The following is an 18,517-nucleotide window of genomic DNA, read 5'->3' on the forward strand; positions in this document are numbered from 1 at the left end:
ATAATTATGTTTCCAGCCCTTGGGCCTGACACTCAACCGTCATGTCTCCTTGTGTCAATCTGGTTAATTCTGATCATAGAATTATAGACTTTAAGGTCAGAAGGGACCATTACGATTGTCTAGTCTGACCTCCTACACAATATAGGCCACAGAATGTCACCCACCCACTCCTGTATCAAACCCCTAACCTATGTCTGAGCTACTGAAGTCCTCAAATCCTGGTTTAAAGACTTCAACATGCAGAGACAAACTGCTATAATGAATATATGCACGTGATCATTTCTCAAGTATAGAATTTTTAAATAAAATTTAAGATATGCAGAAGATGCAGCTGCACTGAAGTACTACGTCTGATATATCATACGTAGAAGACACTACAAATTTCAAAATGTATCTGAAGTTCTTTTACCAAAACAAAACAAAAAACCCCACCAAACCTGTTGTTTGAGAAATAGCATGTGAATGAGTAATTAGACTTCTTATATTGCATACGCACAATGTGGAAGAGATTAAGGTTGCACAAGCAACCTTAGCTCCACTAATTCCTGATCTGAGTGCTTAACTATGTAATCTCTATTTTTTATTCTTTTTTTTTCATTTTTATTTCATTTACTAGGGTTGTTTTTTTTAAAATAAAAAGGTTAGACACCAATTAAAGACATTGCCCCAAATAACGAATATACTAAATAAGACCCCTCTACCTCACACTGTGCCTAGGTTTTCTGCTGACCAAGGTTCACACCAGGTTTTCAAGTATACATGTCAATACTTACCAAGTGGATCCAAACTCCCACTGTTTTTGAGTTGGATCAGATGCCTTTAAGTGCATAGACTACTCAAAACAGGATGTCCCTGGCAGCATCTTAACTGTCCAATATCTGAGGCACTCTCCCTTCCTACAATAAGCAGCTAAGTTAAACCTGAACAATACAAACTGTGTTCTCTAGTTAGAGAAAATTTCAGGAAGAGATTGGAAAAAAATTGTACCCACACTCACATCACAAAGTGTGATTTTTAAGCCCCTAAAATTGATCCAAATACTTTGCTGCAATACTCAAAAGCACTTCCCTGTCAAGTTTCAACTTTTTAACCCCAGCCATTTTGTCTTTTTGTTAAAATTATTATTATTAATTATTATTATTATTATTATTATTAAAGAAAGGTCACCATTTGTGTTCACTCTGTTCATACTCAATGGTGGAGCCTCTCTCACCCTCAAAGTTTCAGTAACAATTCACCTTTGGGTAGCACCGGGTATAGAAACTTTCAGCCCAAAAGGTGAACTTTAACAGGGAACTAGCAACACAGATTAAAAACAGAAATGCTAAGCGCTTGTCTAAACATGGAAACGGACTAGCATAACTATATAGTGAAATAATTATTCCACTGTGGCCACGCTGGTACAATGCTCCCATGCTGACACACTACTCTGAAGTAAGTGACTTTATTCTGATATAACAGTAATTTATTCTGGAATAATTGTAACTGCTGTTTAAGATACTATCTTAATTGTAATTATTCCAGAATAGAATGTTCTCACAGGGGAGCTATACTAGCATAGCCTTAGTAGAATAATTATACCACTACAACAGTGCCAGTTATTTTCTCTATGTAGACAAGCCCTTAGGCATCCTTACCACTAAGTGATTCCTTCACCCCATCTATGAGGTTCAGAGGACACGTGGAGACCACATGAGCCAAGTCTGAGACATCTGTCAAGACATGTAGCCCACCTATAGTTTTATTCAGGTTACCTAAGATGCGCTGCTTTTAAACATTTGCCAGATTACATACAACTTGCACTGTATTAAAGATATGATTAGAATTACACACTATCTTTCAAAAACAAGTAATATCTCAAAATACTGAGATGATCATAGTGACATTACGCCCAAATAAACCAACAACCCTTCCTATAAACCTTTATAAAAGTTTATTTATAGTACTGCAGTGCCTAAATTCAGTAATATTCATTACAATATTCAAATACAAACAACATAGTACTGATAAATCTGCAGAATCCTAGAGTTCAAGTGCCCAGAGTTCATATAGAACCTTTTCTATAACTACATCACTCAGACTCCAAAAAATAAGAAAAAAGAGTCAAACCAATCAGAATGTTAACTCAATGGTTATTCATGGTCTGATCTGAACCAATACGAAGCAAGCCACAAAAATAACTGGTAACTTTTTTTGGTTCAAAGAGCGAGTGTCTTGTTTTATAAGTAAGTTTCAGTGGAATATACTTCAAAAAACTGACAAGCCATTCAAAACATTAAATCACAGAAAGACAAGGTTTTCTCTGCTAAAAACAAATTCTAAGGACTATTTTGTTATTTAAAGTGTCAGTTTAGACAGATTCTAGCAACAGCAATACCAACCACCACTCACATAAAACTCCTAGCATCACTAGCTGTTTTACCAGTACTTCATATTAACAACAATTTATCAGTTTGGGGAGTAGTGGTGATAACTATTCTTGACACAGAAAGAAAACACGAACTAACATGACCAGAAATATTATCTATTTCCTGCATAGTCCCACTGCAAGTGTTTTTTGAATCACTCACTGCTGTATGGTTCTTTGTATTCTTATGTAAAGGATTTCACCTTTTAGTAGGGAAAATATAAGCCTTGACAAAGTATGTGTGTATATGAATTTTAGTGTTTACTAGAGCACTGGCACATCAAGGGAGTAATACATAGCCCTTTTCATCTATAGATTTCAAACCACTTGAAGTATTATACGCATTTTACAGATGAGAAAGAACTGAAGAGGTTATACAATTTGCCCAAGGTCACTCAGCAAGTCAATGGGAGAGCTGGAAATAGAATCCAAGTCTCTCGGTCTAGTCTGGTGCTCTATCCAGCATACCATGATGGAAAACGTTTACTCATTACTTTTTGCCCAAAAGAATTTAGAATACCCGTCTATGTACGTTTTATTCTTTGGAGGTCTCCCATAGAAAACCTCAGTGCTGCAATGGTACTAGTGATACAGTAAATGGCAAGTCAGTAACAGAACAAAGTGCTAGAATGGTGTGGGCAGTACTGTGCTGCTAAAAGTGACATCTTTCAGATGAGACATGGAACTGAGACCTTCACTAGTTGGGCTCATTAAAGATTTCATAGCATGTACCATCAGAGGCAGGAGAGTGTTCTAGCCAAACTCCAGCGGAGATAGTTACATACTGCCTACCAGTACTTCCCAGCAGTTTCAATTAAATACAATACTTTTCAGTTTTGGACATAAATTGTCCTGTAGTGAAATAGTTGCTCAGACCCACCTCAGTGACAGAGAAGTGATCCAGGCAGCTGAGACACTACTAATGCTTGTACAACACTCATATCTGAGATAAAAAGTACTCTGGAAGTGCAAGATAACTACACAATTCAACATTTTTAGCATGAATGGATAGAGTACACAAATACATCTGTCTATCTGAAAACTTACTTAGACAAACCGTGTATTAATATGACTAAAGCCGTCTGAAAACTTTGATCCCATTCATGAAGTAAAATGCTTTCGCTACTGAGACCTTTTGCAGAACTCCTACTTTATTTCCATAAGAGATTTGCATTACTCTTTTCACAACCTTTGCAGCTATTCACAGAGCACCTCTCTAGACTCAAAAGTTGATTGCATTCACAGACATGCGCAAGTTAGTGCCACAAGGAACCTAAAGCTGCAGTGAGTATGGAATGACAGAATATAATAGCTCAAAAACAATGGAAAGGGAAACAGGTCATACGAGGAAAGAGCTTTGTTAAAGATAATATACACATACATCTTTTACAAATCATTTATCGTTAATATAAATATAAGTTGTAAGTTTCATTAGTCACAATATGTAAAATTATCTTATTATTTAACCTACCTAACAGAGCAGCAAAAATAGGAAAACGGTTTGGATTCAGGTCCAGTTGCTTGGCAACTTCATGCATCAGATATTGGCTTGTTGTGAGACTTTTCCCATTACGGCTCAGTTTTAGGGCATGGGCACTGAAATAGTAAGGGATGTTGCACAATGCATAATCGGAGTCATATGCAACCAAACCATGGAAACCTTTTTCTCTGCAGAAAGCGATTACTTCTTGATGGTGATCCTCAATGCTCTGTGCAACCTATAAAAAAAGAGAAAAAAGCATTAACAGTCTTTTCTCATATTTAGTATGATAAGCTACAGATATGGATCTCAGTGTAAGGCAGTGGTCCCCAACCTTTTTCGTCTGGCAGCCGCCAGACGATGAGCCACTGAGGATTGTGGTGGCGGACGAGCATCCGCCGAAATGCCACCAACAAGCAGCAACATCAATAGGCGTTGCTGCCGACAAGCAGCGTCATCCAAGGCGTCGCCGCAGAAATGCCGATGATGACGCTTGTCAGCGGCATTTCGGAGGATGCTCGTCTGCTCACCAGTACACAGGCGCACTTAGACGCCCCAGTGGGCGCCAAGGCACCCGCGGACACCGCGTTGGGGACCCCTGGCTTATGGAGAACCTGAACATTTGGAGTAGGATTAAAATAAAACAAAGATCCAAAGAATGCATTTTGAGCAGAGATTTCATATAATGCTATAGGTAGCATGTTGTGAAAACACTAAGATCTGAAAGGTATTTAGACAGAGGTGATACTACTTAAAGATAGCTCAGCATTATTGTATTATGTTACATTTTAACAGTTTTTCAAAATACACACATATACTACTACACCAGTCAATATCAGCCAACTTACGGAAAAAAGATTCTCAAGGATGTACTTTCCTAGTCACTGAAAGGACTAGAACAGAGTAGTTCCAATGGAAGCATAATTACAGAAGACTCAAGTAAGTCAAATAGAGACCAACTTCTGACATTGGAAATAAGCAAACTTCTTGATCAGACAACAAGGGGCTTGTGTAACAATAATTTTTAAAATAGTCAGATAAGTATCCAACGCTCCGCAGTCTGCCCTTCCATACACTGAACTTCCAATGACTCCAACAAGTTACAGGAACCACAACTGCAATATCAAGCCCCGAAAAAGTTAAAAAACAAAAAAAAACACTGTTTATGAAAACTTGCTCCTTTGTCTTCTGCTGTTACCTACATCCCAAACTATTAGTCAGTGATTCGGAAAAATGCCGAAAGCTTTCATGCTGGTATAACCTACCCACAACAAGCATCTGAATTTAAAAGTAAAATGCCTTGAGATACCTGTTCAAAGGCAAGAAGGGTAAAACAACAGTTCAATTCACCACAATACATATGTTTATATAGTTATAAACTTAGACTTAGTGATAACCAAATTTAAGAGTCAGTTTGTAAGATGCTTGGGACATGGACAGTCTTTTTGTTCTGTGTTTCTACAGCACCTAGCACAACAGGATCCTGGTTCATGACCAGGTCTCCTATGCAGTATGATAACACACAAAATAAATAATCATAATAGTTCTATCACTCTTCAGTCAAATCAGAATAGTTTAAACTAACACTTTATTACTTAGTAAAAAAGAAGCTTTAGTTCTAAAAGCAAATTTAAAAAGTTGTTCAAACAAAGCAGCCCTTGTGCTCTGAATATTATTCCATGTTATCTGCATGTAATACAGTCACATTGTATTGATCTTCTATTGATATTCAAGCTTCTCGTAAGGATACCCCAGTATAAGTTCAGATTCACACATGTAACTTCATGACTGACACATATTTAGAAACTTGAGTTACTGGACAGTCAGCATCCAACTCAGTATTTTGCTTATATAGCCAATTTAAAGTTTGCTAAAACGTTCAATTTTCTTCAACTTTTACCTAGTTTCTTAGGGAAACTATGTTTGGTATATTTGTTAAGTATCAAGGGATGAGGAAAAAGTTATGCTCTTCTATGTTTCACTTTTTCTATCTTCATCTTTTAACTCCATGTCAAAGTTATCCTGATTGCAAAAGTCTGCATTTAAGGTCAACGGTGCACAAAGCTTCTCAATGCATTCCCTTGCTTCTCAAAAGTACCCATCCTAAAGGTAACATCTTAAGAGTTGTTTCATAAGTATCTAATTAGTTATATCACCATTTGGTGTGGTATGTGTGGCTGTTTTGTTCATGTCCAAGATAGACTGAAAAACTCCTTGTGGCAGGTTATCAAGTTGTCAAAGATGACTCTAGTCACTCAAAAAGAAAAATGCAAAAGTTCAAAAATCAGATCTATAAAATGTTTTAACCTGGGAAGGTTACTAGCACAATTTTTATGATTAACTCTACTACATTTTTCATAAGTACTAGCAAGTTATATGTATCGTGTACATGTTGGACTTATCTTACTGAACTGTGTTTAAGTAACACAAATAATTAAGCTGTTATATGATGAAGAGCTGTAATGGCTGCCTGTCAAGGTACAGCGAACTTTCAACTTTACCAAAACCAAAACCGGATACAAGAGCCACAAAACGGGTATAAAAGCTAGAGATAAGAGGTTTAAAAGTTGCACAAATCAAACTAGTTGGAACATGCATGTTATGCCAAAATAAAGCACAAAGGTGAAAATCAGAAATCTGAAGGGGAAAAAAAGAAGTAATGTAACTTGAAACAATTTTCAGCACTTAAAAAGGCAAAAAATAAGTTTAAATCTAAGTCATGTGTAAATGAGGACAGAACAGGAAAAGAGAAAATAATTTAAGATTTACTAGTGACACACACGGAAAAGAAAATGAGGTTCTGCCAAAGCACTAACAATGCCAGGTCCCGTGCACTGCTTAAACATTTAAATTCTAACAAACGTGTTTGGCATAAAAACAAGTTTCTGTTTCATGAATTACATTTCTTTCAATGGACAACAAACAAAAGTTCACAACAAAAATAACGATCTGTACAAACATTTAATATCTCAGAGAAATCTGTGTTAGCTTATGTTGCGCTGAAGTAATCTACAAATTCTTTAAATCTGCGCTGGGTGGGAAGTATTTACTTTTTTCTTAGCAAAACAAACTGAGCTAATGGACAGTTTGTAAGAGTGCAGAGAGGCCATAAATCACAACCGTTTTCAGTAAGATTACTGAAGATTAGTTCATATTTAAAACTTGTTACCAATGTTCTCAAAATAAACTTTCTTGAAACACCAAAATAAAACGAGGGATTTCATTCTGCAATGAGGTTGTATTGCCTTATGCACATGCAAAAAAAATTAAACATGCAAGTTTGATTTACTCTTGCCCACCCAGAACATTGTCAGAAACTGTGGGGTAAGTAGAATGTGAAGGAGTTTGGGATAAGGGTTAAAGAGAAAAGTATATTTGAGAACTATAAAATAGACACCAGAACTATGATCAATAAAAGAAAATAGTGCATGAGAACAAAAAAGTAGCTAATTTTGAGTTTAATATATATAATATACACACACACAAACTTGAAAATAAGCTATTAGGAAAAAGCAGGAAGTTTATGGTCTAATCTTAAAATTATCTATATATATCCCTATCTACACAGCACCCTAGTTGGTTGTATAAACTGATCATCTATTTGGATTACTAACAAATTCACCCCATTTCATAGAGGGCTGGCCAGCTCAAAGAAACAGAGCAATATGGAGCTGCCTTCTACCTCTAGGTCAGCAATTTTAATCTCTCCAACATTGGCAGTGACTAAAAAAGGATTACTCTTTGATAACTTTCAAGTGCTTTGGTGGGATAAATCCAGCTCCCCAAGGGACGTGTGTCCACAAAACCCAACACAACTGATCCTTTACTCACAATCTCAGCAAAAAGGCCAAGGATTCAATAAGTATGAACTGTCCTCTCCCCACTAAAGTTGGTTCCTTCAAGTCAAGTTGTAGGCATGTTGGCAGGGAAGTAAAGAAAAACTCATGCTGCAGCTCCTCTTTTTTGTGGACAGCCACAAAGCTGTCAAATTCAGCAACTTTAAATACATTAAATGTACTCAAAAGAACACAAACAACACACAAATCCAGTTTACATATTGCTTAAGTGACTATGGCTATGTCTACGTTAGAGACCTTACAGCAGCACCGCGGTAAAGTCTTCTGTGTAGCCGCTCTATGCTGACAGAAGAGAGCTCTCCCATTAATATAATTAAACCATCCCCAACAACAAGCAGTAGCTATGTCAGCAGGAGAGCAACTCCTGCCAACCTAATGCTGTCCACACCAGCGCTTGTCTGTGAAACTTATGTCAGTCAGGGATGTGTTTTTTCAGACCCCTGACCAACAAAAGTGCTAGTGTAGATATAGTCAGCTACTAACAGCTCGTTAAAACTTATTACTAATTTGCTGCATGTTAATCAGCTATCAATGCCAAAACAATCCATTTCATCTACAAAAAAAAGTTAAGAAAAAACCTTTATTTTACTGCTGGGAAATCCTCAGGTCTCTGGGGCTAAGAGGCAAAAAATATTCTTCAGAACCCAGAATTTGCACATTATACACTCTGACATCAGATCACAGTATCCATTTAAAACAGTAGCAAAAGTATCATGCAGGAGTTCCAAGAATTAAGGAGTTAGACAAAAAGAAAATCTTAATATCTATTTCATGGAAAGACAACAGGATATATTATACTATAACAATAAATTCACATGACTTGATATTCCACCAGGTGATCTTTAATGCTCTTTTATTTAGAAAATATTTTTCAAGCTACAAAAACAGACTAATATAATCACATTACATAATCAAACTATTTAATGGTGGCCAGGAACAGCATGGGAAAAAGAATAGCTGGTATCATGACAAAGGTAACCAGTGACTAAATAAGGACTTTAAATAAAATGTCAAGCCTCAGTGTTTTGCAGTACATTACATGAGAGAGAGAGTTTCTACCCTGAGGGATTTCTAGTTTATTCTAGGTACATGCCACATCTGATTAACACAGGAAGGCGAAATCTCACTTCTCCTGTTAGCCGCAACTTATCATACGAAAAAAATAAATCTACATACATACAGGAACAGGACAATCATTCACACTAACCTGTCAATAATAGTAACACCTTGTACATCTGTCATTCCTGTTAACCTATCACTACACTAGATACATTAACCCATAGAGTTATAAAATTTCTTACCAGTTACAATGGGATCAAGGGGTGGCACTTCCACCATCAGCTTAGGCTGAGCTGTAACTGCCTCTAAAATGCAGGATCATTTTTAATACTAGGCCTTTCAACCTTAAGTCCCAGATGGAAAATAAAATGCTAAGTTTTCCTCTGTGAATCAAAGGTCTCACTGAACCTCACAAAATTCCAGAAAGTAAGTTATTTTGTTGTTTCTCCCTTTTGCTGAACACTGAAAAACTTAACCAAAAAATCACTTCTTCAAAACCCTTTCAAGACAGCATTCTTTACAGAAACTTGTCCTGAGCTCAAAGTTATCCTTTGGCCCAGTTACAGCTGTGGTGGAATCTACCAAAATGGACAGTACAAAAGCCGAATAATGTTAAGCTCCAATTACTGATCAGTGGCACAACTCTGAAGGTCACATAATATTTACTATGCTACAGAAGTAATAGCCAAAGTTGGCAACTAGTTAGTATGTGTTCCAACTTCTTCTGCTCTTTTCTCCTTAGTGGACGTTTAAAAAAATAATTCCTGGAACTTTCATTCCAGGTTTTAGCTACAACATTTTTTTTTGTGGTAAATAATATCCATTAAATGTGTCATAATTAAAAAAAAAAAAAAACTATTACTGCAAGATTACTACAAATCTTGAAAGCTGGATAAAAAGTATATAAAATGTTTTGCAACCTTTCTCTTGGATGCTAGAGTAAAAAGATCATGATAAAGCCTCAAAGACATTCCCTCCTGCAGTCAAAACTATCGGCAAATTTATACTTGTCTGAAATAAAAACAGTTTAAACTACAGCTGCATAACTATATGTTAAGCAGTACTAGTTTACAAGAAAAATAGGTTATGGCACTACTTTGTGTTAATTATTTTAGAATAATGGATTAACTACTTGAAACCTCTTTATGGAAGTATTCTGGCCCTCTTTATATTTGACAAGTTATTTTTTGCTTTTTACCGTGGATTCTGAACATCTACATTTTACCATCTGATAATGCACTTCATTTAGGCAAAACATCTTCAGTTTAAATGCAAATTAACATCTTGCCTCATGGCAGAACTTGTTGCTGGCCTATCAAGTACAATACAACTTTACTGACTTTTTAGTAACTGTTTTATAAGGCCTATTTAAACTCTTGGCAAAAAACATGTAATACTGCACATGAAGGGGCAAAAATGTAGAGTATACTGTTACCTGTGAAGCAAATTGGCTAAGTGTGTTTCTAAGAAGAGGGAACTCAGGGCAGCAAGGGACATTTTACAAGTCAGATAAATGAATGGAACAATGACCCCCAAAAGAACATGGAGGCAGAGGATCTAGCACAGAACACTGTACCCAGTTTTAAAGCAAAAGAAAATACCCAACTTTATATATAAACAAGACTGTCAGCTAATCAGCATTTGCAGGATGATACCCGTAAATTCACCCTCACCCTACAAAACACCATCATCAGCCACATTTGATGGGTGAGTTAGGACTCTTTAGTTGCTACCCCAAGACGACATGAAGGAGAGTAGTGAAAGAAAAGAATCTACAAATGAAGGGATAGAGACTACAACAGAAAGGGAAAATAAGGATAACCCCCCCAGTAAAAAAAAATAATAAAATAAAGAAAGATGGAAAAGACAAACAATACACAATGCACTGAAAGAAGGGAAGAAAAAATAAAAGGAAAGACAGGGGAAGCAACACAGCTAGTCCTGTTTTCGAAACTATTAAGTTGTTGCTATGCCCCATTTTGAAGGCATGCTGAAACTGTGATTTTCCCCTCTGTGGCCCATTTGGGCAGTTCGGTTGGGGAAGGGCTCTGCCTGGATGCTATATATCACCCTCATTTTGCTTCCACAGGCTGACAGGTATGTATAAATAGAAAATCCCAGCGGAGATTAAGGACACCAGGGTGCTCACTACACCCTCCCCTCTGCCTGCTAAGGGCACCCTGCAGCTCCCAGGCGGCAGCAAGGCTAGTTTTGCTCCAACCTGAGGGGGTCCTCGGAGAAGGCAGCGGCAGCAGCATAAACTTTGGCCGCGTTCAGTTGTGCAGCTGCCGGTGGCCAGTGGAGGCCGCTCCCAGGGAGCTCGCCGAACCTCCTCTCCCCGCCAGGTTTTGACGACATTTTGCGGATATGGGAATACATGATTCCCCCTCCCCTCGCTGAACTCGGTACGGACATTACCGGGAGGGCAATCCCGCTGCCATCTTAGAGCCCTACCCCTCCGCAGGCCGTAGCGCCGGGAATTGGCCACAGGGACTAAAGAAAGCGGCAAAAGGGGGGGGGGCCAAGGGGGGCAGCGAGAGAGGGCGCTGGTGCCATGTGATGGGGGCACTAGTGCCATGATGGAGAAGGGGGGCAGCGAGAGAGGGCGCTGGTGCTACGGTGGGGGAGCCAAGGGGGGCAGCGAGAGAGGGCGTTGGTGCCATGTGATGGGGGCGCTAGTGGCATAGTGGAGATGGGAGGCCAAGGGGCGCAGCGAAAGGGGGCGCTGGTGCCATGGTGGAGATGGGGGGGCCAAGGGGCGCAGCGAGAGGGGGCGCTGGTGCCATGGTGGGGGAGGCCGAGGAGCGTGGCAGGCAGAGGCGCTGGCACCCTGGCGGGGGGAGGCCACTGGGCCCCGCTGCTCACCTTGATGTGGAAGCGGATGAGGGCCAGGCGGATGCAGTGCGCCATGCAGACGGGCGGCAGGAACCAGACTTTGGGCGGCGGGGTGCCCTTGTTCTGGACGTGGCTGACAATCTGCTGCGCGGTCTGGCGCTCATTGCCCTGGCGCTTCACCCACTCGTGGAGCCGGGCCTTCTCCAGGGCCCCGTTGAAGAAGACGAAGAGCTCGATGTTGCCGTTGAAGCAGGCCTTGGCCAGCGCCGCCAGGTAGCCCAGCATGTGGTTCCACTGCCCGCCGCTCACCCAGTCCGTGTAGAAGCCGCCGTAGAGCCGGTGCAGGCAGTTGTCGGCGTCGATGAGGAGGCGCAGCGGGGTCTGAGGGGGCCGCTGGCGGCCCCCTCCCACGAGGCTGCCCCGGGCCAGCTTCTGCAGCTCCACGGGCACCACGGCGCTGGGGCAGTGCTTCTCGATGTAGTCCTGGAATCCCTGCACTCCCATGGCGAGGACCGGGCGGCGGCGGCGGGTGAGCGCAGGCCCGGCGGCGGGGTCTGGGTGCTGGCCGGCCGATGGGCTGTGGCTGGAGTTGCGGGCGGGGTGGGATCGGTGAAGCCGGTGGGGGCGCTGCTGCTGGAGGTGGCCTTTCAGGGGGGAGTTGTGTGGATTAGTTGGGGGCTCATGGCAGCTGCGGCCGCCATGTGCTGCTCTCACAGAGCCATGGATCAGGTACCCGGGCTGCTGCCGCTGCGGCTGCTACTGCCGGGGGGAGGGGGAGCGGCACAGCGCGCAGGAAGCCACCCCGCCGCCGCCGCCGCCTGCAGCAGGGAGAGCGGAACAGGCGGGACTTGGCGGCGGCTCCCGCTGCCACTCACGGGCCCGGCGCGCCGCGCATACAATAGCCTCAGGGGCAGCACCGGGGGGCCGGGCCGCAAGTGCGCCCCACCGACCCGGCGTCTTCCACCTATACAGCACCCTTGGCCTGCGACTGCAGCACTCGGGCAGCGGGGCATGGGCCGCAAGGCAGGGCTGTTGCATAACCCAAGCATGCGCCCTACGCACGAGCGGGCGGGGGCTACTACGCGGAGGGGCTTGGAAGTTGGGGGGGAGGCGGCAAACGAACGGAGTGACGTGAGCGGAGGGCTGGAAGAGCCAACAGCGACGGGGCTCCGTGGAGGGAGGGAGGCTGGAAAGAGGAAGAGGAGGTGTGGCGGACTTGACGGAGGAAGAGGCTCGCTCGGCGGCAGGAGAAGGGGAATGGCGGGGCGCGCTGCAAAGCTGCTTCAAGGCAGAAGCTCTGTCCCGCTGGGCATGATGGCAGTGCTTGGACACGGGGTCGTGGCACTGAAATGTGGTCGTGCGAGTTCAGGACTGGAAGAGCCTGCTGGGTGCTGTTGCGGCCCCAGAGCTGGGGGGAGGGGTGCTGGGTGAGAGGCATCCAGCCCACTGGCCTTCCCCTCGGGCTCGGCTCTAGCGCTGCAGGAAGTCTTACACATTTACACACGCCCAGGAGAGCGGGCTCCATGTGGGAGTAACACGGCCCTGTTCCCGCTCCCGTTTCTGCGCAGCAGTGTACATGTCATGCTGGGCAGGAAAGACCGCTTGCTGCACGTATATCAGCCAATGAGAGAAGCAAATTGAAGCGTGTCAACATCCCGGGCTGAGTGGTCACTAATTGCCCGTATGAGTGAGCTGGCTGAGCCCCTGGCTCCGCGCGATTCGATTTCAGGCAAAGACAAAAATAATGCCCGGCGCAAGGGAAGAAGAAGTCATGCTCTTCCTCTAGGGATCTCCCACCAAATCCTGGTTTGGAGAACGTTGGCATTTAACTGACTAAAAAGTTAGTTTTGCTTTTTGCTACGCACATACTATACCGTACAGCTCTATCAATGCTAACCCAGAGCAGTGCTTTTCAACCTTTTTTCATTTGCGGACCTTAAATTTCAAGTGATCCTTGGAAATCTTAGACCTAGTTTACGAACTCCCGGCAGTCTGTAGACCACAGGTTGAAGACCACTTACCTTGTGCATTAAGAATAGGGGACATGACATAACAGATAGGTATTCTATACTTTTAGAAGTGCTATTTTTTTTACCTTTATTTAAAGTAAAATAAAAACTGCTTAGTTTTTTATCATTGCTCAGATAAAAGGAAAACAAATCTTTAAAAACGAATGCCTCCGAGAAGATGGACCCTCCTCCCGTCTTGCTTTGATTTTGCTGGCTGAGGAGGTTTCAGCCTACAAAATACAAGTTCATTGAGATATGAAATACCATCAAGCAAGCCTTTGCTTCACAGTGTGCCAACAGACTTGTGTGATGTCCAAACTCGACAATATAAAACTGGCATAATCGGTTTGATTTTCTGAAATTGACACAGATTAGAAGGATTTAAAATTTGCTGTCTCCACACAAATACAATAGCAGTTATTTTACAAGAAACACAGTAGTAAGAAATAAACCTCAACTCACCTACAGCTAAAGATTTAACACTACCAGAAAACCTTCCAATATGTCTTTGGTGGCCTGTTCAACAAGACTAAATATAAAACCAACTCTATTCACATAGGCCTGACAAGCACAACTGGTTACTGATCTGGGCATGAATTTAAAAGCATGGCAAAATGCCATCAGTGCTATAGGAACTGCCAGAATAAGATCTCTTATCCTCTTCTAAACTGCTTCCAGTATTATGGTGGTGATTTGCTCACTCCAGTTTCAGCTAATGAAACTGTTTAAAGAGGCACAGATTTGGCCTTAGATATTTCCTGGCAGAGCATACATATTATCTTTGAAATATCAACATAATGTCTCAGTATTCCTCAATTCTGGGCAACTGGCAAATACTGCAGATGCCTTATACCAAGTTTAGTATTTTATTGGTAAAGATACATTTCATTTTTAATGAGATTTGAGTTTGGCCAGATTAGCACCTAAAATGAATATTCTCTTGTGACTAACTTGGTGGTGACTGTTTCCTAGGGAGCTGGTTGATTCCCTCCTGAGCAATGCTAACTCAAGCCTGATTGGAGGACATTTGTATCCAGGGAGTGACTGATGTAGCCTATAAGGATGGTAAAATAAAGTATACAGAAAACTTTGTGGAAGTCCTTAATAAAAAAATGTTTCTTGAAGAGTTTTTTTTTGTTTTGTTTTTTTAAATCAGTGGACAAAATATGATGACCTTTTCAGATAACTTTCTCCAAAGGTATTCTAAAGGCTAAATTAGAAAGAGCATTTAGAATCCATTTGAGCCTTGGCATGAAGGCTAAATTAAGAAAGAGCATTTTCTTAATTTAGCCTTCATGCCAAGGCTCAGATGGATTCTCCCTTCAAAGTGCAATCACTAAGTTTTATTATAACATTAAGGATGCTACAACAAAACACCTTGAAATAGTTTACAGTAGTACAAAATATGACACTAAATAAACATTGCAATTAATTGGGGATTTGACAGAGGAGAGAGGATTTCAGGTGATTGTTAAAAGTATCCAAAGATTCAGCAGAGCTTGACCAACTGGACAATTAATGCCAGAGATGCAGAGCATAAAAAATAAAAACAGATGGTCAGTAGAATCTGCAATGTAGTCAAAGGTACAGCCAAGGAAGAACAGAGTTTGATCAGGAACACCTAAAAGATAGTTAATGTAACTTTATGACAGATCATTCAGACTCTTAAACAACTAATGAAAAGATTACAAATCAATCTAATCTCAGGCCAGAAACCAGTAAAAGAAGAATTGAGAATTCCATCAGTATTCTGAACAAACTTGAACAATTTAGGCTTCAGCAGAACCAATTAGCAGGGGTGGTGGAAAGAGGAAGAGTCTTTGGAACAGATCTTTAGCTGGTGTAAATTTAGTTGCTCCATTGATTTCAGTGTACTTCCTGGCTGAGGATCTGCCACACTGTATCCTGCTCAATCCTGCCACGATTTAGAACTATTCCATATGTGGCTCCAACTCCAGCAGAGCAAGATTTCTAGATTTCTTTTTTGTATGGAACAATATTGAGAGGTCAAAACATCCAAGAGACAAACTAGATGCAATCAGGAGTAATTCCATCTTAATATGTAACTAAGGATGACTGGTCCCAAATACCCTATTGCAGTAGTAATGGCTGCAAACTAAAACCCTGCCCAACATTACATAATTATCTCAATGCCAATGTCGCATAGACCAGGAAGGACAATCATAATCATCTAGTAATTTAGTTACTGTCCTCCTGTACATTGCAGGCCACAGAACTTCGCCCACCCACTCCTGTAATAGGCTCACAACCTGTGGCTGAGTTACTGTAAGTCCTCAAATCTTGATTTAAAGACTTCAAGTTACAGAGAATCCACTATTTACTCCAATTCAAACCAGCAAGTGACCCAGACCTCACACTGCAGAAGGTAGGAAAAAACTCCTAAAGTCACTCTGACCTAGGAGAAAATTCCTTCCTGACCACAAATATGGTGATCAGTTAGACCCTGAGCATGTGGATGAGACTCATCAGCCAGATACTTGGGAAAGAATTCTCTGTAGTAACTCAGACCCCTCCCCATCTAGTGTTGCATCTCCAGCCATTGGAGATATCTGCTAATAGCAGATGGGCCATATGCCATTGTAGGCAACCTCTCAGACCATCCCCTCCATAAACTTATCAACCTCGGTCTCTAAACATGAGGGTTTTTGCTCCCACTACTCCCTTTGGGAGGATCTTCCAGAACTTCACTCCTCTGATGGTTAGAAACCTTCACCTAATGTCAAGCCTAAACTTGTTGATGGCCATTTTATAGCCATTTATTCTTGTCCCACCATTGGCCCTTAAATAACTCCTCTCCCCCTCCTCTCATAATTGCATGAAACTCTGTACTCTACACATTCAGATATTACATAAATTGAAATATCTTTGAAGATTTGGGCCCTAGAGTCAAAAAGGGCCAGATTGCCCTTGCTCAAAGCTTTTTGGCCCTCTAAGGTAAAGGTAGTTTCACTGAAAACTATACACTACTGATCTTTTGCTACTTCATGCATTGCATCTAAAACATTTCAGCCAGTTCCTGAAGAGCTCCCCATTCAAATCAGTTACAAAATAAAGCATTATGGTTGTACCATTAAAAAAAAATAAATACACAAAAACCATGAACCAAAATGAATTCACTATACACTTCAAGAAACAGAGAAATTACTTAAAAGCAGCTCCTCATGGAATGAGGCTAGGTAGACAGATGGGTGGGAGTAAGAATACTGTGAAACTAATAGCTGTAAAATAAAAAATATTACAGGAGATCTGGGTGCTGATTTGGAAACGGTGGTCTTTAAATCTGCAGTAAAGCTGATGTAGAGCAAGGTGCTATCTGCACATTGCTGGAGCTTCAAGCTATGTTCTCTCACAAGCTCCCCAATGGTTTCATGTAGATTTTGAATGAGAGAGAACAGGACTGAGCCCCAAGGGAGAGTATTATTCCGGCCAAACAGGTATTTTTGAAGAAATTGGAAATCTGGTCCAAGTGAAGCCAATAGAAAAGGAGCATAAATTATGGCAGGCACAAATAAGATGGAAATAAGACTATCGAGAACAAATAGCCACTGACAAAAACAAATACAACATCCTTTAAGTATTTCAGAAACAGAAAGCCTGCGAGGGAATCAGTGGGAGACCTGGAGTGCAAGAGAGTTAAGGTAGCAATTAAGGAGGAGAAGTCATTGAACCTAAATGATTTATTTGCCCCCTTCTTCACCACTGAGAATAAAGTGGGGACACCTTCCCTGACCTACAATTTATGTAATTAGGATGACTCACTTAGAGACCGAAGTGTCAAAAAAGGAATGACCATACAAGATCAAATCAGTGGGTCAAGATGCTTCAAAGGAAGGTGCAAGAAATCTCATTATAGACAGATATGAAACAATTTGTTTATACAAATTGGCAGTGTTACCCTGTTAACAGGTATCAGTCTGGCTGGAGAAAGGATAAAATTGACTCATTATGGTCAGTGACTCATTCAATCTGAATATAAGAATTGGGAGGGGTTTCCTGGAAGGAAGGAATTGAACTGTGATGAAAGAGAACTCTTTAGGAGCAGCTAAGCTAATGCTGAAGGTTTGAGATGAATGTTATTGATTTCTTTGTTGAAGACAAACTTGAAAAAGAGGGTGCGCTTTGAGTTTGTGCACAGTATCTGTAGGGTAGACTAGGAAGGAGGTATATCTGCATTGCCCATAGGGACACTTCATATAGTCTCACATATTTTACCTGGCTATCTTTAACTTTTCTTCCTCTTCTCTCTCTTCTGTGTGTGGGGAGCAGTGCCTGCTGCTCACTGTACTTTCTTTGGATCTCTCCAACTGTCACTCCCAACTGCCTCAGACATTCTGTCCCTTCTCAAGGAAAACCTTCCAACCCTTCCTGTTTATGTCTGTACCCACACCAAGTGGGATAAGAGCATTGCTCTGTGGATAGATTCTCTCTTAATTCACTGAAAGTGAAGCCTTTCATTCTTCTACTATGTTTCTTTCTACATTAATTTAAATAGACAAACTCTCAAATAAAGATCTTAAAATTGTATCCATAACCTTCAGCCCTGGTCATAAGTTGAACAGTTCTCTAGCCATTGGTTACTACAGTTTCTTCTCATAGCCCTCCTGTTTGTAATCTGAGGTATTTACCTCTCAAACTGATAGAATCATAGAATATCAGGGTTGGAAAGGACCTCGGGAGGTCATCAAGTCCAACCTTCTGCTCAAAGCAGGGCCAATTGATACAGAAGTATAACATGCAGAGGGAATCTTTAAGGGTCTGTATTTCAGTCTCCTTCAGATTCCTAGTGATCCTTGCTTTCTGCTGTAGTTGACTTGGATGAGGACTTTGTATATACCCTTTTGCCTATTCT

General features: G+C 41.3%; 1 protein-coding gene across 3 annotated transcripts in view; it reads right to left on the reverse strand.

The window, feature by feature from the left end:
* FAM120A (family with sequence similarity 120 member A) overlaps positions 1 to 12,685 on the reverse strand; it is a 128,932-nt gene extending 116,247 nt beyond the window's left edge. For 2 of the 3 annotated variants that reach the window (XM_032799587.2, XM_075073219.1), the window contains exons 1-2: positions 11,669 to 12,476; positions 3,879 to 4,125 (exon numbers count right to left, since the gene is read on the reverse strand). In XM_032799587.2, the coding sequence (XP_032655478.1) occupies positions 3,879 to 4,125; positions 11,669 to 12,142 (721 nt within the window). In that variant the 5' untranslated portion in view covers positions 12,143 to 12,476. Of the gene's footprint in view, positions 1 to 3,878; positions 4,126 to 11,668 lie in introns of all 3 variants that reach the window. The other variant, XM_032799578.2, reaches the window with a different exon arrangement.
* Between the last annotated feature and the right edge of the window lie 5,832 nt (positions 12,686 to 18,517).

This window comes from Chelonoidis abingdonii, chromosome 17 (assembly GCF_003597395.2).
Source record: "Chelonoidis abingdonii isolate Lonesome George chromosome 17, CheloAbing_2.0, whole genome shotgun sequence".
Lineage (NCBI taxonomy): Eukaryota > Metazoa > Chordata > Testudines > Testudinidae > Chelonoidis > Chelonoidis abingdonii.